Source organism: Neodiprion lecontei, chromosome 2, assembly GCF_021901455.1.
Source record: "Neodiprion lecontei isolate iyNeoLeco1 chromosome 2, iyNeoLeco1.1, whole genome shotgun sequence".
NCBI classification, from domain to species: domain Eukaryota; kingdom Metazoa; phylum Arthropoda; class Insecta; order Hymenoptera; family Diprionidae; genus Neodiprion; species Neodiprion lecontei.
Genome location: NC_060261.1, coordinates 3,581,143 through 3,602,911, shown reverse-complemented (window position 1 = coordinate 3,602,911; position 21,769 = coordinate 3,581,143). Strand labels below are relative to the sequence as shown.

The 21,769-nt window shown below is 37.2% G+C and overlaps 4 protein-coding genes across 7 annotated transcripts; 2 read left to right on the top strand and 2 right to left on the bottom strand.

Moving 5' to 3' along the window:
• Positions 1-1,781: 1,781 nt before the first annotated feature.
• Positions 1,782-3,858, top strand: LOC107224427. Its single transcript, XM_015664471.2, has 3 exons — positions 1,782-1,916; positions 2,391-2,474; positions 2,565-3,858. The coding sequence occupies exons 1-3, from the start codon at positions 1,874-1,876 to the stop codon at positions 2,717-2,719; spliced, it is 282 nt and encodes a 93-aa protein (XP_015519957.1). The 5' UTR covers positions 1,782-1,873; the 3' UTR covers positions 2,720-3,858.
• LOC107224612 (splicing factor U2AF 50 kDa subunit) lies at positions 2,835-10,118 on the bottom strand. Of its 3 annotated transcripts, none has more exons than XM_046730678.1 (8): positions 9,960-10,118; positions 8,854-9,104; positions 8,480-8,740; positions 8,250-8,400; positions 8,108-8,163; positions 4,625-4,906; positions 4,360-4,524; positions 2,835-4,235 (listed from the first exon to the last, which is right to left on the bottom strand). In XM_046730678.1, exons 1-8 carry the CDS (start codon positions 9,979-9,981, stop codon positions 4,104-4,106), a joined length of 1,320 nt encoding a protein of 439 aa, XP_046586634.1. In that variant the 5' UTR covers positions 9,982-10,118; the 3' UTR covers positions 2,835-4,103. The 3 variants fall into 3 exon arrangements, with proteins under 3 accessions (XP_046586634.1, XP_015520222.1, XP_046586635.1); XM_015664736.2 differs by having other exon boundaries at positions 8,854-9,089; XM_046730679.1 differs by lacking the exon at positions 9,960-10,118 and adding an exon at positions 9,832-9,871 and having other exon boundaries at positions 8,854-9,089.
• Positions 6,376-21,740, bottom strand: LOC107224607 (serine/threonine-protein kinase/endoribonuclease IRE1). Of its 2 annotated transcripts, XM_046730672.1 has the most exons (14): positions 20,868-21,740; positions 20,632-20,752; positions 20,312-20,354; positions 19,812-20,191; positions 19,503-19,722; positions 19,184-19,428; positions 18,786-19,117; positions 18,511-18,665; positions 18,144-18,430; positions 17,635-17,931; positions 17,497-17,544; positions 15,993-15,998; positions 15,012-15,016; positions 6,376-7,554 (listed from the first exon to the last, which is right to left on the bottom strand). In XM_046730672.1, the coding sequence occupies exons 1-14, from the start codon at positions 20,937-20,939 to the stop codon at positions 7,531-7,533; spliced, it is 2,235 nt and encodes a 744-aa protein (XP_046586628.1). In that variant the 5' UTR covers positions 20,940-21,740; the 3' UTR covers positions 6,376-7,530. The 2 variants fall into 2 exon arrangements, with proteins under 2 accessions (XP_046586628.1, XP_015520215.1); XM_015664729.2 differs by lacking the exons at positions 6,376-7,554; positions 15,012-15,016 and adding an exon at positions 17,093-17,284 and having other exon boundaries at positions 15,339-17,006; positions 17,372-17,544; positions 20,868-21,724.
• Positions 11,122-15,169, top strand: LOC107224660 (ankyrin repeat domain-containing protein 27-like). The gene has a single exon (XM_015664819.2). It carries the CDS (start codon positions 11,343-11,345, stop codon positions 14,154-14,156), a length of 2,814 nt encoding a protein of 937 aa, XP_015520305.1. The 5' UTR covers positions 11,122-11,342; the 3' UTR covers positions 14,157-15,169.
• Positions 21,741-21,769: the final 29 nt, after the last annotated feature.

Here is a 21,769-nt window from a genome sequence, read left to right as displayed (position 1 = left end):
CCTTTCCTGACTAATTCGACCCCTAGGAACTCAGAGAACGCACCGGAAAAAGCGTGGGACCAACGGCAGAGAAATTACGAAGCAAAGAGCATCAGCTGAAAAATGTGAAAAACACAGGTTCTGGTTTTTTGGCTGTAACTTTTGATCCGTTGATCGCAGCGTATTGGGACTGCGTCCAATCGATTTCTCCCGCAAAATTACGTCGGAATGGTGCATGAGAGAATTTATTCCTGCACTTTTCAAAATCGCGAAAATTTTCGCCAAAAATACAAAGGGGTTAGCCTTACTTTTTTTTCCATTTTCGGAGCCGAAAATTTTTGGTCTCAGATTCGATTTTTATGACCCTTTCCTGACTAATTCGACCCCTAGGAACTCAGAGAACGCAGCGAAAAAAGCGTGGGACCAACGGCAGAGAAATTACGAAGCAAAGAGCATCAGCTGAAACATGTCAAAAACGCAGGTTCTGATTTTTTGGCTGTAACTATTGATCCGTTGATCGCAGCGTATTGGGACTGTGTCCAATCGATTTCTCCCGCGAAATTACGTCGGAATAGTGCATGAGAGAATTTATTCCTGCACTTTTCAAAGTCGCGAAAATTTTCGCCAAAAATACAAAGGTGTTAGCCTTACTCTTTTCTTCATTTTCGGAGCCGAAAATTTTTGGTCTCAGATTCGATTTTTATGACCCTTTCCTGACTAATTCGACCCCTAGGAACTCAGAGAACGCAGCGAAAAAAGCGTGGGACTAACGGCAGAGAAATTACGAAGCAAAGAGCATCAGCTGAAAAATGTCAAAAACGCAGGTTCTGGTTTTTTGGCTGTAACTTTTGATCCGTTGATCGCAGTGTATTGGGACTGCGTCCAATCGATTTCTCTCGCAAAATTACGTCGGAATAGTGCATGAGAGAATTTATTCCTGCACTTTTCAAAATCGCGAAAATTTTCACCAAAAATGCAAAGGGGTTAGCCTTACTTTTTTTTCATTTTCGTAGCCAAAAATTTTTGGTCTCAGATTCGATTTGTACGACCATTTTCTGACTAAGTGTACCCCCAGGAACTTAGAAAACGCAGCGAAAAGAGCGTAGGACCAACTGCACAGAAACGACGATGGAAAAAACCAGCAGTACTGCAATGTCTAAATACTCTCTTTCGTATTTTGGCCGCAACTAATGATTCGTTGCTGGCAGCGTGTTGGGACCGCGCGCAATCGAATCCCCTCGCAAAATTACGTCGGTATAGGATAACAATGTAATCATCATCGCATTTTGTCATTCATCCAAAAATATACCGAAAAACCGCACAGAGGTTATTACTACTTTTCCAGAGCCAATGATTTTTCATTTCATAATCGTTTCAAACGTCCCTTTCCAGACTAATTTGGCCCTCAGGGTTGCAAAAAAGACATGCGGCACAGCGTAGGACCAACAGTTGAGGAGATGCGAAGAATTATCTTAGTTTTCCGGCTGTCACCCCTGATCAGACTAGTTGACAGCTAAAAAGTCACTTATGCGATTCATCACAATGCATATCGTCAATGTTGGCAATATAAAAAGTAGATGAGTATATAGAATATACATGTATGACTTCTTTTCCAATCGCTCGCATGCAGCGGAATCTTTGAAACACATACGCACAGTTTCGAAATCTACGTAGAATCACAACACCTCTCTCACACACCACTGTAGAATAACTTATCTGGATGTGTCAGCCAGATAAAATACTTGATTACCGGTATCTCTTATCTGTTGATTCATGAGGCTATCTTTGGTAAAAAGAGGCGTGCTACATTCGGTGAGAAGCAGCCTTCAACGCTGGATTGTGTGCAATTCGTGTAGAGTTTAATAGTGAAAAGTGAAAAGAAAAATCATAAAAAATGCGTGCCAAAAGTATTTTGTACTACTTTGCCATTGGTCTATGTAAGTTTATCACTGCGATAATTTATATAATTTATATATATAAGCAAAATTACTCTATATTACTTAGGATTACTCCTAAGATACTTATACGCTGAACAATTTTGTCCGATCAATGTAACAATTTTTTTAAAATTGTACAAAGTGCTATTGAATGTAAAAGATAGCAAGGCAATGTATTGCTTCTTCGTCAACGGAAAACTAGCTGTGGGTCAATTCTTCTTCATGTTCTAATGAAACTACCGAATATCTTGCAATGATCCAATGTTGTTTGATATTTTGTTGCAGTTATTCTCATTTTGCGAATTACAGTCACATTAGAATAAAAATTGTACAATTTCACGTCCTCAAACTTCGTCCTAACGAAGTAAAATCAAAAATATACCTCGCAAAAATGCTAACTAAGTATTTCACTCGATATCAATAAATCATTATTCATCCATTAATCTACACGTTTGATCTCCTCATGTAATACAGTGATCATGGGAATGTTCATGGAAGAAGTTGAAGCAAGGCGTAAAATTCTCAGAGGACGTAAAACAATAACCAGACGTTACTACAGTAAGTAAATTAAAATACAAACAATCACGACAAGTTTTACGTTTTTTATAGAAAAATACAATTGAAAACTAAACTCTGATCATATTTCAGGAGGCACCGCAATTCCAGCTTGGTCAATAGTTTTGATGACCGGTATTGGAATGCTGATTATCGGTGCTGGTTTTTACGGCCTGCTAAAAAGGCTGGTAGTGGACAGCGTGGATACAGACAGTTCTTACCAGCCTGCGTTGCAACAAGAAATTTAATTTCTACTAACACACTCAAATAATCACCCATTTATTACATCGTCTTGATACATTTAATTTTACGTCAATATAATGTTATTCTTATAGGCGAAGAAACAAAAATTTTTTTTTTGGAATCCGATCTAAAAAATTCTCCATTACGTCTCTGTGGCGTTGTGATTAAACATCATACAATAAAACAAAAAACTTGTTATTCCCACTCAAGATGATACAAATTTTATTTATACCCTTTCTATATTATATTTATATTTACATGTATGTCTTTGCCAATAAAGAGCGAAAAATTAGGATTCTTTGTTTCAATGTAGTCATTATTTTTTTTCTTTTAATTTTATTTATACTGATTGGACGTTAGCCTATACTTTAGGCAGTAGCGACAAAATCTAGGTAATATATTCTACCAATTGTATTAATTTGCAAATAATAATGCATGGCATATTAATAAAATTCACCATAAATCATGTATATATTAAATAAATAACATATTTTGCGCAAGATTTTGCCCCTACTTTTCGGGGACACATAGGTATTAATTATTCATTATAAATAATGTTCAATCAATCATTATTTGTCGACTTGCTGAAGCAAATATTCAACTCTCAAGAGCATTGGTTGCACTTGAAAGAAATTATTATGAAAAACAAATGACCTTATATTCATACGGAAAGGTAACCGCTGATTTCCGTACAGATCACAAGGAAGCCATAAAAAAGAGACCGTACCTTGTGCCCGTATTAAATTAAAGCACGAAACGACAATTTTGCGACTCACAAAGAAACAATATTATTATAAGAGTTCTGCTCGTATTTGCTTCAATATTAAATGAATTGCTCTCAAAGCTCGTGATAATTAGTAGATAATTGTTACTCCGTTGTGAAGAACGCTGGATACGTCTTGAAAATCGTCAATAGACCATTGTCACGTAAGCACAAACTTTGCCTTTGATAATTATATAAAACTAAGAAGAGGGAAATATCGAAGGCAACGTTTAATCTCATGTTATCGCGCAAGGTACTGATTCTGTTAGCCATAGCCATATTTACCGTAGTAATGTTGCTTTTGTATATGATTCACAAGAAGAGAGAGCAAAAGCAGAGAGATATTTAAAAAAAAAGGGAAACGCCCAATGGATGGTCCAGCATAGAAAGAAAAAAAAAATGTTAAATTTAAATGAGATACAACTTCTTCTAATCATTTGAAAAGTGGGAAACTAAGAATACTTTAAAAATAATATCAATACACTGATTTAGTAGCACTTGATCATAGTTAAAAGCATATCAATTAACGAATAACATACAAGTAGACAAAATTTTTGCTACAATGACAATTGCGTTCAATTTCTGATTATTTATTGACTGTTACGAGGAATGGAACTCGTATATATTTAAAATTCTCGGCGATGGTACTTGTCAGGGTCAAAATAGGACGTTACAACGACTCGATTGTTGAACTTTCGTCCAGTCAACGTTTGCTGTGCCTTTTGACAGTCTATCACGCTGTTGAACTCAACAAAAACCTGGAACAAAGTTAATCATTGATTAGACATAGTTTTACAGACAATATGGCAGTTAATCGATGAAATTCGGAGAACGATTCATCATGCTGTAAATAATTGCATAAATATTGATAAAACGCCGAACCTTTCCACATCCAGGAACATCAACGCCTTCGATGGGCCTAGGAATTTCTACTGACCGAACGACTCCATATTTGTTGCACTCCTCCTTGATGTCTTCAAGAATATCTTCATACTCCTCCTCTTCCATTAATTCCTCAGGTGTTACCATATTGAGTAAGCATAACACCTAGAAAAATTTTATTGAAGTAGTTCAAGTAAAGGTTCAATTTGGTCTGACGATCACGACAAAAAGAGAACTTCTTCAAAAAAACAAATGTCCCCTGTACCTCGGTAGCTGGACCGCTAGTGCCAACCATCGAGAGACCAGGAACTTGAATTTGAACTGGAGCCTGAGCGCCGATCATTGGATTCTTAGCTCCGACGCTGGCCCGTTGTACAATAAGTTTTTTATCCCCAAGCTGCATCCCATTGAGCCCAGCTATAGCTTGATCGGTCATCGTGACATCAACGTACTCGCAAAACGCGTATCCTTTCGATAATCCTGTAGCTGAATCCTTCACCAAGTTGAATGCCCGGAGTTGTCCAAAGCTCATCAGCAGTTCCTTCACCTGTTATTTCATTATCAATCATTTCAAGTATTAATTCCGAGGTATCCTGATTAAATTTGAAAGTGGAATGTCTATTTTGAAACATAACGATTTTGCTCACTTTTTTTTGTCAAAGTCTGGCATATTCTCAGCAGATATCAACGAATCGAATTGAACGCAAAAAAAGAAACAAAATTGGCTCTATCATGATTATGAATATTCAAATACTTCGTATATCAATGGCAAGAATCTGGTACAATAGCAATCTACTTTTTTTCGCGTATATTGTTTATTTATAAAAAGAATTGAAGAATCGATCTATAATCTATGTTGTTCACCTGTTCCTTTCTTGTGCAATTTTTTAAGATCATCTACAACCACTAGCCCCAGCAAGTGTTCTGTTTACTTTCATTGCTTTCATAAATGTCACAATATACTTATATTTACTGATGATGTATCATATACTATTAAGATAATTACAAATAAATTGTGATGGAAAAAGTTTATTGTTCAAGTAACAAAAAGGAGGAATTTATTGCTGATTGTTAAACCAATTTAAATGGAAATCGCGTATCGTTACAATCTATTAACTACACGCAAACACTTGTAGAAAATAAATTGAATAGGGATTTTCGTTTCCACTGAGAGAAATAAATCGACTATTTCAATGTTTTGTTTTAACAAAGTTTGCATTTCGAAATAATCATTAAAAAAATGAATGTGAGGAATGTTGAATGTTTAGCACGCCAATGTGCTCGTCTATCTATTTTTAAACGTAATTAAATGATATGGATAAAATTTGTACATGAGACGATAACGCATTTCGATACATGAAATACAAACTCTTGAATATAAAGTTTGTACCAAATGCAACACGAAGTGCGTTAAGGTGAGGGTTTGTGATAAATGTATTAATATGCATATACACATAAAAATACAGAATCGTGGGTTGTATACTGCACTAATGCGCACTACTATACCTTTTGTCTACTTACAGTGTTGACATTTTGTCAGAGACACTGGAAACGTTGTAGTTTTTTTTTTTGTTGATAACAGCACGTTAAACTTGTATCAGTAAATTATACAATTTCAACCAAGTAAGTCATCTCTTTTCATACAAAAAAAATAACTGTCACATCCAAAGATGCGCAAAGTTAAATTCCATACACATTTGTACATAGAGGCCAAAGCCAGGTCTGACAAGTATGGATCACGTGCTGTCATCGTGAAACTCTTAAAAATCTAAGATACGCACCAAATTCAGAAGCCATTTAACGGTCGCCGTCCAAGTGGCTGCAAAAGTCTCTTTCCAAAATGTGAAAACAAGCAAACTGATATGAATACTTGCCTCAAGAAACCAGACTACCCGCACTCCGGCAAGTGTAGTATTTTGTCATGTTCAGTAGTAGTAGTAGAAGTGGTAGTGGTAGTGGTAGAAGTAGTGGTAGTGGTAAGCGAATGCTTTTGATCGGCACGACCCTAAGCTAAGAAATGGGGAGAAAGAGCACTGGTATCAGTCCACATTTTCTTTATGTTTCCAAACGATTTTCATTTTTGTTGTTGATTTCTTGTACTTTTTCTTTTGTTATGTTACGGTTATAAGATCACTGTTATGCTTTTCATCATAAATTTAACAAGACACTTTTTTTGACTTTTTAAATCCTTACTTTATCATGAAAAGAAACATTAGTTTCGTTTAATATACAATTATTGGCCTGTAAAAGTTGAATGCCTGAAATACGTAGAACGTGCCTGTAAAGAAAACAGCTGCAATAGGAAGGAAAAAAAAGTATTCCTGAAATATATGATACTGGATAAAAATCTGTAGTCATAACCAGATGCACCTAAAAAAATACCTGTAAACCCACCCAAAAAAATACCCAATTCTCTATGGACTGTCCACTCATTTCTCCCGCAGACCTAAAAAAAAAAAAATATTCAACAGCCGGACATGAAATTCTAACAAAATACCAGAATTGAATTGCTTCCAACTTTAGCTTATGAGCAAAAAAACAAAAAATATACGATTCAGAAAGGAAAGCAAGTTATATGACCAACATTGTACCATTTCTCCCTTCATCTCATTCACCTTGTGAATAAACATTTTGTAGAGTTTCCTTTTTTGCAAATAAGAATTTAAAGCAATTATTCATTTTGTTTTGTTACAATTGAATATCCAGACGTGTTGAGATGGCTGAAATGACCCCCCTGCCCGCCCTGCCAGCTTCAGTTTGACCATTTCCTTCGATAGAAAAAAAAAAAAAAAATGTCTAAATCCTTAGGATAAAAATTACAATCGGCTGGATCCACCGTACGAACGAATGAATGTACCTAGAAAGGCTGTAAAAGAAAAACGTCACTGCGACAGCGTGCCACCTAAAAGCTGTAACGCCACTAGCCTCTTTGCCCTAATTGTACGACATGCTTAATACTCGATATTTTGAATGAATCAAAAAATCTTTTGCACATCGACAATCTTTGCACACACCTTTCAAGTACAGTCTTATCTGATTTCGAAATTCGCGGAAAATTGATTAAATGCGAAGGTAAATGAGTTTCCTGGATGGACAAAAATACACAGGCGTAACTTCATTCGAAATCTCGTAGAAGAGGCAAAATGAAAAATGAACCCCTACATTTCTATGCTAGCTAAACGACCCTAAACGACGCTGAAATCGGAACAATACATACCTCTCAGGAATCTCACACACGGGTGTTGTACGCAGAGTCTCTGCCAGATCGCTAAATACCTAGTTTACAATTTAATGATTTCTTCTCACTTGTAGCGGTGAGAAACGATATCGTAATATGCATTTATTTGCTGAAACGATACCGATCCTCAAACCCCCACCAGTGTTCACTAAAAAATATTTCAAATAATATTACGGGGATGTTTCAAGTCTGGATTTTGCGTTTACCGTCTTATCATGATTCGAGGAATAGCAATTTGAAAATTTCTTTGCATTCGGTATGTTAGTTCATCAGTTTCACATTGAATCTTAAAAGCTGAGAAAGAGCTATGTTTAAAGCGACTAACTTACAACATTAATTTTCCAAAAGCAAACGAGAAAAAAAAATATGTTTGCACAAAGCAATAACCAACGTTCTCCACAAAAATTGATGAAAAAATTAGCATCCCACGTAATATGCACAGATAATAAATGATAATGAACCCAAACAAGTAAATATTGAGTTTGTACTTAAAACATCTGGCTGACATACCTGTTCCTCGTTCAAGTAGTTGGGCAAACCGCCAATGAAAATCTTGTGTGGTGAATCTGTAAAAAGAAAGAAGTTCTCCATGTGACCAAAAAAGTTGTGCTCAATTTCTGACGTGCCATTACATCTGACCAGAAGCACATACCAGGAATCGTACCTGGCACGTTCATGCTAGGGTTATCTGTCATGCCAGGCATCGGCTGGTAATCGTGCGGCCTCCTTATTTTCAAACTTTGTCCTTTGAAATTAATGCCGTCGAAAGCCATTGCTTGTGTCGTTTCATCAATGGACCGGAACTGTAAGAAATATACATCAAATGACATAGTGGTTCGGTAGAATCAATTTAGTCAAAGCCAGTAAATGCGGAGTAAATACCTCAAGGAAAGCAAAATTTTTATCAAGATTGATCTGGCAGGCAAGTACGGGATTTCCAGCAGCCTGTGCAAGGCCGGAAAGATGCATCTGCTGGTTGAAAAACTCCATCATTTCCTCTTCTGTAACTCCGAATGGAATGTTTCCGACATAAAGTCTCCTAGCCTGACGTGTTATTGTGCTGCCCACAACAGGTACTGCTGCCTGAGGGGTATCAGCTACAATGTTCGCTGGAATTTGTCCTGCAGCTTGCATAGCTTTGTACTATAAAAAACAAAAAGATTGAATAAGATTTGGAATCAATCTAAGCTTTGAAATTGAAACTAATGGCGTTCGAATTGTCAAAAACCACAAACAATTTTATATTACTGTATCACCTGTAATGGCGTGATGTGTTCGAAACCTGGTGGCGGAACATCCCAATAAAGAGAGGGTTTTCTCCTGCGAGAACTGCGACCCTTTTTAGGTGAGCTGCTCCGTTTTCTGTCACGACGATCTTTTGAACGAGACCGTGACCGCTTCCTACGGTCCCGACTCCTAGATCTGTGTCTCCTATCTCTGTCTCTTTCCCTCTCCTTTTCTCTATCTGGTCCTCTTTCCTGACGCTCGCGATCTGCAAATGACTCTTCTGGTGAATAAAATGATATCCATGCTTTATTATTTCTATTCTCAGTACACATGTCATGATAATAGAATTATTTAAAGTTTAATTTTTTTTTTTTTCTTGACATGAATGTTGTTGCCCAAGTCATTTCTCAACTAATTTTAGCCTTATCTACTTTTACCATAAATGTTGTTACCTTAATAATTTCTGAACTTAATCTAATCTTGGAATTATTTACTAAAGGAAGCAGACACATTGTTTTCAACTTATTTTAGAAAAAGAAAGGGAACGAATAAATGAAACAATTATCAAGTATCGGATTGTTCCTTGAAATTCAAATTCAAACATCGCTACCCAAGCCATAACATATTTCTCCGAAATGAATACTTCAAATGCAAATTGGCCAAAAAAAAAAAAACAATGTATAGAGTAATTTTCGTACAAGGGATCATAACCAAGTAGATTAGTTTACAATAATAGTGTCAAGAAAAAATTACCGCTAGTCGAGGGCTAGTGAACCTTTCTGGCTTGTTAACAACTGAAATAAATGACATTGTGACTGTGACGAGATTTTAGAACCCTGCCCACGATGATTGCCAGTATAATAGGGCCAAACATGGAATTCATCCCGACAGCGAAAGGCGGCTCGAAGGCTTATCAGATTCCATTTAAGTTTCGAATTTCGTACGGTGCAAATCGTTGAAAGGTTGGAATGTAAGTATACGTTGCGAAATAAGATCCGTGTGTTTACTCGGTGTAATAGACGCTGCCGCCATTACTGAATCTTATTATAAGGTTGCAGAAACCGCCAGGAGACCACCGCCGAGGAGGTTAGTACGGGGTCTGAATATGTATTTGATTTAGGGACGATATTCTCACCTCCATTGAAGTCCTCTCCCATTGTGAAAAACCGTAAACAGCGATACTATTCACAACAATGAATATCACAATTATTCACTATGCGTAACACGACGGGTGACACCTTATTTTAGAATCGGAATATCGGCGTAGCGAGCAGCCAGATGACGGAAGTGAACAGTTTTCGATTTTCGAGAGTTATCGAGCGACGAAACTTCTGTAGACGCCAAAATGGCCGGCAAAATTGATTCGGTCAATAAACATCATTGAGATAATAGTAATTATTATCCAATGATTGAAAATTTATATAATTACTGGGATATTTAAAGATATTATAAAGAATCGCAACTATTTCCAAAAATATTTGCAGAAAAATGTGCAAGTTATATCAAGCATGGGGCGCATGGCATATATAACTATTTCCTGTTTTAGATTGATAATTATGCACGCAGAAGCAACGCGCCGAATTCACAATTATCCAAACTAGATCGTAATATCACAATAACAGCTACCTATCTGATAGTATTGGAAAATTATAATGAAAGAAATGTTGAGCCTCCTTTCAACTCGACCTTATTATAACCATCATCGGATTTTTTCTGCAGTATCGTACTTTTTACGTTAAATGAAAAAAAATCATAATATTACATATTCGCGTTATATTTTACGGCTCGCGATTGGCTGGTCAAATTATAATTTTTTATTACGGGGGAAAAATTTTGAATGAGAAAAATCCAGCAATTTGGATCACTCACAGAGTCCTGTAATATAATTTAATTTACACATCACCATGCAGCTGCTGCGTAAGTCGCTTGTATATAATAGGAAAGAAAATAAGTATCTAACGCAAAATAAACTGATAAAAAATATTCCCAACTTACAAATTCGTAGAAGTCTAAAGCAATCTTGTTGAGCGTATATCGACATAACTAATAGCAGATTATATTACAAATAAACATAAAACTACAATATAATACTATATTTATGATGTCTGCGTGTTTCTAATAATCCATCGCGTTAAATAGTTCTAAAAATGAAGGTTAAAATAAAAAACAAGTAATTAAAAAAAAAAAAGAACAATACGAAAGCGATGCATTTTGATGCAATCTATCCGATTGTAAATATTTTTCTCTCTTGCCATCTGTTGGATTCGATTTGCAACAGTATGGGTTAGAGGCGTCAATTATCGACTGGTGAACAATATTAAAAAAAAAATAAGAAATAAAATAAGACAAGGCAAAAAGTCGTTGATAAGTAACCGTTGACAGCAGCCAAAGCAGAAAAATTACAATAACAATTATTTATAATCGAAAGCGATAAAACGCAATGAAAGAAATACGTGAAGGAGAGTCGATACTTTTGTCGAAAAGTGTACGGATTCGAAGAATAAAATAAATTTCATTGATGTGCCGTTGTGTATTAACCTTATTTTCGCACTTTTTTGACGTTCCTGTGCCTTTAGGCCTTTGGCGTCGAAAGCAACCTCGACGTAAATCGAATAAATGTCGTAACAAGATATTTTTCCCATATTCTTTGCACAGCAATTTATATTTCGTTAAAAATCGAGACACCTCATCATCAGCGACAAACGCATGGGATCATATAAAAGATATGGAATCAAATTACGACGAGGATCTGAACGTGAATATATTTTTTCAACAATTGCAGCATGAGTACACGAGTGTATTTGAAAAGGCGGTAAACGAGGGTTGGGTCATTTGCGTTCCTCGTTCAGGCAGCTTTTCCCGAGGCTCTCTCCTGGCCGACGACTTCCTCGGACACATTTTGGTACCAAGCGAAGAGCTGCCAGCTACTCACTTCCGAACATTGACTGGCAAGGAAGTGAGGCTATGCAACAGGGTCCTAACTGTAGATTACGATATCGCAAAGCCATGCACAGCGCATATATTATTCGAGGAAACCTTCTATACCGAAGATTCACAGAAGTATCGAATATGGTGTGTCGAGCGGATTCTGGAGCGAAGTTCTATCACTTCGTACGAGTCCCTGCCCACTTTGACAAATCTCAGAGAATGCGTAGATTTTCTCTGGACGGAGATATTGAACAAGGAGGTGCTCGAAGAGCTGGATAATGCGGTTAAAGAATATCAACAAACTGACCAGGATCAGCTTGAAGATAAACCGTTGCAAACTCAGCGTGATCTTGTTGCTGGTTTGTACGCGAAAAGCCTTCGCATTGTTCTCAGGGATTCGAGATTGAGGGAGAAAACAACTGCCAGTAGGCATTTTCTCAACGGTATAAAAGTCGCGGTGGAAACATATGTTCTTTACGGGTTGAGGAACCTCTTACCAAAATATGTTTCCGCTTGCACCGCCTTTGATGATGCGTGTCTTAATAAAACGATTAAAAACCTGCACGAATTGCAACTACGGGACCTGGGCGTCAGATCTGATCTTTACGGCGGCGCAGTTAGAGGAAAATTGGAGCTGGCAAGGCTCGATGGTTTCGCAACGGTTCTGGGAAAAATAGGCTGCCTTAAACGTGCGGTTCACTTTGCATCACAAGGTGAGAGTTCAGTTTCATCAGACGATTTGCTTCCAGTTCTTATATTCTTGGTGATAAGAGCGGGTCTGCCTAATTGGATAGCTCAGCTAACGTTTATAAAACAGTTTAGGTTTTCATCGACCTCAGAATATGAAACTGATGAAGCTGGCTTTTTGGTTACTTCTCTTGAGGCAGCCATTGAGCATATCAAATCTGGAATGTTGACAGGATCAGTCCACCCTGAGGCAGACGGCACGTATGAATACGTGTCTGGTAAAGACGAGCTGGAAGAAAACAGAGTGGATGAAGTATCAATCAGTCATTTTTTTGACCAAGTAAAACACGGAAATACGTCAGAAGTTGAGAGAATACTGTCTAAGGAAACTATAGATAAAATTAGACCGCCAAATGTTAAGCTATGTCATCCTTTATGCTGCTGTGAATCGTGCGAAAAAAGTTTAGCCAGGGACGCAAGGTTCAGTTTACCTACCGTTAATTCCAGAGATGACAGAGGATTAACGGCCCTTCATATCGCAGCTTTATACGGTCAGGCTAACATGGTGGACTTGCTTATAAGTCACGGAAGTAATGTTGATGAAGTTGATGCGGATGGTACTACTGCTTTGCACTGTTCAGCTGCCAGAGGACACCAGAATACATTACTCTTATTACTTCATGCTGATGCCGACCCGAGAATCACAGATGCTCACGGGAACACTGTCCTCCATTTAGCGGCTGATAATGGTCACGAAGCCTGTGTCAAGGCAATCTTATACTTTTTGGAGCACACTAAATGCCCGATAGATCCAAATTCATCAAACACTAACGGAGACACGCCGCTTCATTACTCCTCAAAATGGGGCTATACTGGAATAGTGGAAATCCTTCTGGAACACGGAGCGCAACCCAGAGCTGTTAACAGAAGAGGCCAAACTCCGTTGGTGCTAGCACACAGTACTAGCATCTCTAAGTTATTGGAAACTGCGGCGCACAGAGAATTTTTTTCGACACCTCGCCTGGTGCCAACCCAATCTTCACCGGCGATGACGCAGTCGTTGAAAACCGAAAAGCAATTTGAGCCACCTTATTCCACAGAGAGACTTCGCAGAATTGAAAGACTCTTGTCAGCAATTTCTGTAGGTGATCTTAGACTGGCTTACTACTATCTCGGCTTAGAGGGACCTGATCAGAAGCTTGTACAAACTACAGCACCTGCGATGTGCCACCCACTTTGTAACTGTGAACAGTGTACTTTGATAGAAGAAGTTCCCGAGGAACATCAGCGGAAGCCTGCCTTAGGAATAAATAGTCGGGGTGGTGATGGCCAGACTGCTTTGCATATTGCCAGCGCAACTGGTCGTGCAGAGTTTGTTCAGTTACTGTTAGACGCAGGTGCAAAGCTTGGTTTTAAAACAAAGTCCAGAGGGCAAACCCCGTTGCATTTCGCATGTTTAAATGGTCGACTTGCTGTAACAAAAATACTTTTAAATAGCGGAGAATGCGATGTCAATGTTAAGGATAATTTTGGAGACACTCCGCTCCATTTAGCTTCCAGGACAGGCAATGCAAAACTTGTTGAATTGTTAGTTAGACATGGAGCTAATCCTAAGATTCGTAATTCGAAAGCCATCACTGCACTAGAAGAAGCTGAAGAAAAAGTTATGGTCAGTATAGCTAGAATACTGAATGAACAAACCGCTGTTTCTACTTAGCTATTTGTTGCAGCTGTTATAAAAATTACATACCAAAACAGTAGACTACGCATATTGCCTAATAAACAGTACCAATGTTTATATTAATACTTAATATTCGTGAAATAAGTCACTAAATGGCCATGGTCTTTGAGAAACCAACAATCGTTATTGAAATTTGTATTATTACCAGTGTTTAACATTTGTGAATACAGTTCACTGAAGAAAGTGCTCTCAAAGATGAAAAGGAATAGCTGTAGTTTATACTCAAGTTATTTTATATCTTGAATCACGCTGATAGGCTACAATTTTTAGTTTTATCGAATTTAGGTCCTTTTTTTCTTTTCAGCTGTTAGCCACGAGCTTAAGTACAAATCAACATAAGCAATAATGCATGCGTACCAAAATTTCGTTACAAATTACAGATTACACATGAATAATGAAATCGCGACAAACATTAATAATTAGACTGATTCTTTAGTTTTTATTTTACCACAAACTTTAATATGTATAGTATATACAATAATGTATGAATCGTGTAAAATATAATATATAATATACCATTTTTTTGCTATGTACAGTTTTATATGGTATTTGCAAACATGTTACTTAAATATATATTATGCTTGTCATTATTGACTGTTATTCGTAATCAATTAACACGTAATTGGTCATCCTCAAAATATACATTCCATGTTTGGATAAAATTTCACTGATATAAATATAATCCAATCTAAACTAATTGTGCTTCACAATCAGTTAAAACGTAATATCTCAAGATAAAATCTGTAAAGATATTTTGATTCAGAAACAGATTTAAGCATTGCACACTCTGACGGATCCTGACATCTGATTGCCAGCTATAAATTAATTGACCTCTTCTATACGTTAAAACAGGTTTTTCAATGCGGCTTTTAGAATGTTTAAAAAATGTGTCTTATCAATATATCCAAGTTTATAATCTTTAGAAATAATTTGAGTAAATAATCGTATAAAACTCAAAACCGTCGCAGTTCCCCACATCCAAGCTTTTGTATACATGCAAAAACTATTTTTGAGTCTGTGTATCTTGTATGTGTATGAATTAAACAATACATAAATAGAAATCGTCATTTCTACAATATCGTTAAAAGATACATAACTTGTTCTACGCATAGATTAATTAGATTTTTCGTGACTTATGATACAATTTTTTCCGAGTTATCACAACAGATCACTAGAGTACTTTTATTTTGTTAAACCAGACATCTTTTTGTCGATTGTGTAATTCGGACAATTTTAACTAATCAACGATCTATAAAATCTCAAGCAAACTCTGTTTCATTCAAATGTTTCGACTACCCCAACTCCATAATCACAACATAGACATTAAATCAAACTACTGATACTTTTTTACATACTCTTGCAACGATTTCTATCGGTGCAACAAGTTGGCATGACTTAAAATTTGTTTTTCAACATTGAAAATGTTGATATAAAATGTGATATACATAAAAACAATGTCCGTTTGACGATGAGCACATAATTTTACATCATGCCACGGTTGAGCGTATCAGAGCGTTTTTATCGGTAAACTCTAATACTTGAAACAGTTGCATCAGGTATATTAGTACTGCGTTGTATTGCTTTTTATTTTATTTTATTTTTTTTTGATATAGAGAGAAATTTTTTCAATGAGATTTCACTATTGTTTTAAGTCGCTAATTCCTGTCTTTTACCTTTATTTGATTCTATTATATGTACTTACACAATGTCTGAGCAATCAAACCCGGCATTGTACAGCTCTCAGTTCATATATCAGCAGATAATTTTTCACTACAGACATAAAGTGATCACAGGTAAAAAAATACACTCTACTCGATCCTGGATATTTATCCAAATTCTGAGTTACTAAGTACCCTTGATTCCCACCCTATTAGTAACTAGGTAGGTAAGTAAGTCAACTAACTACTGTTGGAGAACAGATATTTTCTTTTTTAGAATTTCGCTGTATTAATTTCTTACTTCAAACGTATTTAATTTAAACGTCAGTGACCCCCAAGGAATACAAAAACTCTTGAACAAAGTTCTATGACGTTTGTATTGTAAGAATTTTCGATTCGCATAATTTATGAATTCGTAGACCAAAAGGGTATCTTTAAAGATAGAAAAATCGCGTAGTCTACTATTCGGCATGCTTAGTCTACTATTCGGCATTCCTTAAGGCCACTCAACAATACAATGTATTTATGTACTCTAAGTACTGAAATTTTGGCACTGCTTTTTATAACGGACTTTAATATTAAGAAAATAAATCGCCTTGTGGATTGATCGTTTTTATAAACCGTTCACATTTTCTCTTCAGAGCCAAAAATTGAGCAGCAGTATCGATAAATAAATTTTGAGTTCAATAGTAGACCACCTCTTCTATGTGCATAATCTATTTCAAATCAGGTAGTGTATTTTTAAAAATTAGCTTTGTAATATTATTCCTATTCGTAACTAGAGAATACTAACATTCTTATTACCTTAACTCACCGGAGGCAACGTCCAGGGGACAGATTCCACCGCTTTTCGTCGTTCTTGTCGTTTTTTCTGTCCCCTATATTTTCCTCGATTTGGACTCCAATTGACCGCATCACGTATTCTCCATGACGGAACAGATGATTTTTCTAACTTCTGTGAAACGTCTATACTATCAACCTCAAAAGGAAATTGAAACTCGGGATCATAGTACTGTCTTAAACTAGGATCATCACGACAACTCTGCATCGCACACCACGCGTGATTCAACAAAGCTGGAAATCTATTCAACCAATATGCTGTAAATTTATCTGGAATTTGTCCCAAGCTTAGTTGAGCCTGCGGTGTCAATTCTCGATAATGATGTTTCTGCAATGAAGAAAAAAGAACGTATAGTAAGTGGATTTAGTTTTCTTGCTGATATCTAATCCGACACGACTCAGAAATAAAATCACCTTGTTTCGAAGAGCTCTTAACAAATCTCTGACACTCTCTCCACGATAACTTCGATATTTTCGAAGATCGGTAGCAACTTCGACGTCTATGTGTAAGCGCCAATCTTCTTGCACAACAGCAGATGCTCCAGATTCTAAAGCAAGCAGAGCTGGACTGTCTGGGTCATCTTTTTCTACTCTATCGCTGACGTCCTACATACATTTAAGATGCAATAAATAAATTTCGACAATTTGACATCCATTGTTCTATGTATCTTAGATGATTCGTGCAAAGCCAACCTGGAAAAATCCAAGTATCTGTGCAGCGCTCCAAAATATGGGATGTTGGTGAATGGCAGTAGCCGGTGGGCGATCAGCTGGTGTACCAGCAATCATAGCCCTAATTAAAATCAAAGCTAATTCACGATCGCTTGCGGATATCCCTTGAAGAACTGAAAGATCGCTATCTCCACCTAATTTGAGTAGCAGCAGTGAAAAAAGAATGTCACGAAATTCAAGATTCGGGTCTTATTACAAAAATGTTTCAAGACAATTTTCCTTACATAAAATATTTGCTTGTCTTCTTAATGGATCGCCAAACGGATGCTTCCCGCCCGACAAAACATAGTAGAAGACACATCCGAGCGAGAATATATCAACTGCGCAAGTAGTTCTCTCTCCAATGAGCATCTCAGGTGCGATCCATCCATCAGTTCCCGTCACTCCCGACCTTCGCGAAAAAGACATACGACCGAGCTGAAGTTTTTTGCAAAGTCCAAAGTCCGATATCATGGCTCTGACCTCTCCGCGAGGTCCAGGGACAGAGAGGAGTACATTGTGGGGCTTAATATCCCTGTGAACTGCACCAGAAAATCGCGGTAAATAAGATAGACTTATCCAGATCATTATCAGTGAGTAGATTTTGAGGTACTTGAGTGTCTACTATGTAATGAAGGAAGTAAATAAGTAACCAGAAAGAATTGATTGGAATAATCAATCATATGTAATGACAGCTGATATGCATTATCTAGCACTGTCAATTCAATTATTTTATATGGTTCGATATACATACCTATATCTAAGAAGTGGAGATGAGCAAGACCTGCGGTGGCTTGTCTCAGAATACCCTTAGCAGATATTTTATCAACATTGTATCGCCCAGCAACATAATCCTGCAGAGTTGCTTCAGCTAACTCCAATGCAATATATCGGAACATCCTATCCTGTTCAGTGCAGAAATATCGAACAACATTTGGATGGGCATCCGATTCTCTCAACAAAGCTACTTCCCGATCGGCGAATGTAAAACACTCCGGCAACAATCGTTTTACAGCTACTGAGCGACCGTCGAATTCCCCTCTGGATAATAATAATGAAATAAATCAACGACACTTGGTTATCATCGACTGTGCATTCGTATTTTGAAAGATTATACTTACTTGTACACAAATGTACCTTCGCATCCCTTGCCCAAAATTTCTTCGGTGTTGAAAGTGATTTTTCCTATTCTGACCAATCCCTCTCCAACATCTTCGGGTATCGCAGTGTAACCACTTTTGCCATTACTGCTCGTTCGGCTGTTTTCTCGTGAGCCCTGGACAAATTGACGAGATATATTGCATACTGATCATCAAAAAATTAACGTTTTTTTGTTCTGTTCAAGAAATATCAAATTAAATAATAATTCATAGGCTTAGTTCACGTCCGTAATCACCTGAGATAACTGTTGGAATTCCTTAAATTGTGCATTGAAATACCAAAACATAGCCACTAGAGACCCCATTAGTATGATCAAGGCAAGTTTGAGCCCTTTATTCTCTTGTTGATTGAGCCAAAGTTTCGTGGCATTGTAGACCGTTCGAACAGTCTTTCGCATACCTTTGTACTCAATGGTACTGTTAACATCATTCTCAGTTTGAACAGCAACCACCTGTTTTCTCGTAACATTAAGAGTTGGTGGAGTGGTTTGAATAACAGGATCTGAACGACCCGTGATCTGCAGCGGTTGATTTTGAACTTGATATTCAGGAGGTACTTGGTAGTGACCTTATAAAATAATAGATGTATATTAGAACAGAGCTAATTTGCATCTCTTTTGTCTAGAATCCTTACCTAATACAATTACGCCTTTCTGCACTGGAATGCTATGAGAATCATTATCCGTATCTGAAATATGAGGTACTGGAATATGTTTTTCTGATAAGGAACCATCTTCGTTGTCTGAATCTGGTGGCAACATCAGCGGTCCTTCAATCAGAAGGTGGCCAGCCTTCGTAGTTATTGTGGCACTCATGGAATCAACCAAGGATGGCAAAGCGTATAATCCATGTCTATGTTCACCCACGTAGAGTGTCGGACTAGACATAGTAAGAGTAAGATATTTGGTAAGGTTTGGTAGTATGATTGATGAAAGTAATTGAGCAAGACTTACTAAAGCTGAATATCACCGGGCCGTGCTTTAAATCTCTTTAAAAGGTGATCCAAAGTTCCATCAGCAACACTTGTGAATGGTACCGATACTAGGCCATCATCACTAACGGTGTAAGCAGCAATTACCGGACTTTCTAAATCCAGTTCCCATAACGCAACTCCAAGTCGTCGATCTAAAGTCACTATTCGACCCGTAGAACTTGTACTGAAGTGTATGAGTTCTATGGAAGGGCATAATTGAAATATTGTTAGCGATGAGATCTTCCATTGCAGACAACACCCAGCTGTTTAAATATGGTATTGCAATTACCATAGTTATCTGTGCCTTCGGGCTTCATTTTTGATGCAGAGTAATCGTAAAAAGTAACATTCCACTTTCTGTCCTTCTGTTTGCTGTCGACCATCATAATGTTATACTCCGTTCTGCCGACGAACACCGCATCTTGAACCTTAACAGGACAGGTGGATTCCACTTTGTCGAAACCAAGCAGATGTTCCCTTTCACCAGTGTGAGGATCTATGCTAAACCATGTATCAGTTTTACGTCCTGTATACAGTATCCCATCGCTACTACGACATGGACTACTAGCAACCAATTGGGGAATCGTGAACGGCAGCTTTTTTACTGCCTCTGATTCAGCCGAAAATACATAAAGAGAGCCGTCCTTTGGATCTGGCAAAAACATCGGCCTGAAAAAAACAATAGCATAGTCCACAGAGTTAACAGGTCCATTAGTCTGACTTTTTATTGAAAATATAGATTGTGCGAGCAGCTAGTAAGAATTACGAATTAAGAATCACTAAACTTACACAACTGGTTCAGAGACATCGACTGGCACCTTGACGGCTGGTTCTGAAATGAATGTTAATTATAAGCACTAAACTAGGGATAAAGCAAACTATATAGTTAAAGTATTTTGGTCTTTTACAGACTTTTTACTTTGTATATACTTGAGCATAACAGAAGGCAGTGCTGTTTCTTGTGCATTGTATGCGAGTCTGGTTCGCAGGGTTCTTAATCTAAGTAAGCAAGTCGACTTAGTCTTGTTTGTCTACAAATTAATGTAAAATGATTTTGATAACTTATGAAAAGTCCAGTTCTCATCATTTAGATTCCAAATATTATTTACCATCATCTTGACGCCAGCGTATCTTCCCGGATCGTTGACCTATACCAATAAATGATCCACTCAGTGTAGATATCATCAGCAACGGATCATCTTGTTCTTGAATCAGCCCTGTGCTGTGAGTCTGTAATATTTATATAATATATATATACAGGTATGAAAGCTGCGGTGAACCACTACATACTAGAGTTTGTTTACTATTGAAGCGTAGTCAAGCAATAATAATAGTTGTCCTTTACCTCAGGTAGATCTTCAGCGAGACCACATAGCAAGACGACAGCGATGACGATGTAAAATCGAAAATACGTCATTTTGAGGGCGTTCTCACACGCGGATAATTATATATCTGACAGTTAATTTTAAACCTCTTAAAAAGTTAGGTTACATGCGCTCCTCTTCGAGATAAAACACAGCAATACCGTATGCTCCATGAAACACGATCCGGTAAAATGTTATTGGCAGAGTCCATTGAAGCTTTGTCAGTTAAACAAGAGATGAGAAATTACGTCTGTGCGCTTCAAACCAGCGAATTTACCTTGCAGAAAAACGCTCTTGCATCATGCCAATTTTCGGCGAATCGAAATGCCAAAGTTCATTAGAACTTTGTCAGTTGAACAAGAGATACCAGATTACGTCTGTGCGCTTCAAACCAGCGAATTTTCCTTATGGCATCGTTTTTGCATCATGCCAATTTTCGGCGAATTCAATTTCAGCAACAATAATTATTTAGTATTTCACGATACAACGCCATCACTTCACTATTTAAAATCAATTTGCACCTGTTATTTTCTGTGTACGCACATTTCTCGTGATTTTTAACATTTTTTTTTTTATTTTCATGCAAACGCATTTATTTTTCGAACACTAGACTTCTCATAATTTGTAGGTCAACGTAATTTGATGATAACATTACACATCCGTTTACCTTAGAACGCATTTTTAAAACGTGTTCAAAGTTAATTTAACAAGCCTGCGTACATTTTATTAAAACTCACGTTCCACGCATTGCTCTGCCAAGCTGTTTTACAGATAATATCTAATATCCTCCCACTAGACTACTGTTTCGATCAAATTTGATAAATGTTTGATTGTTAATTTTTTCTCGCTTTGTATGTATCGTATGTACGTACAATGTTACGAT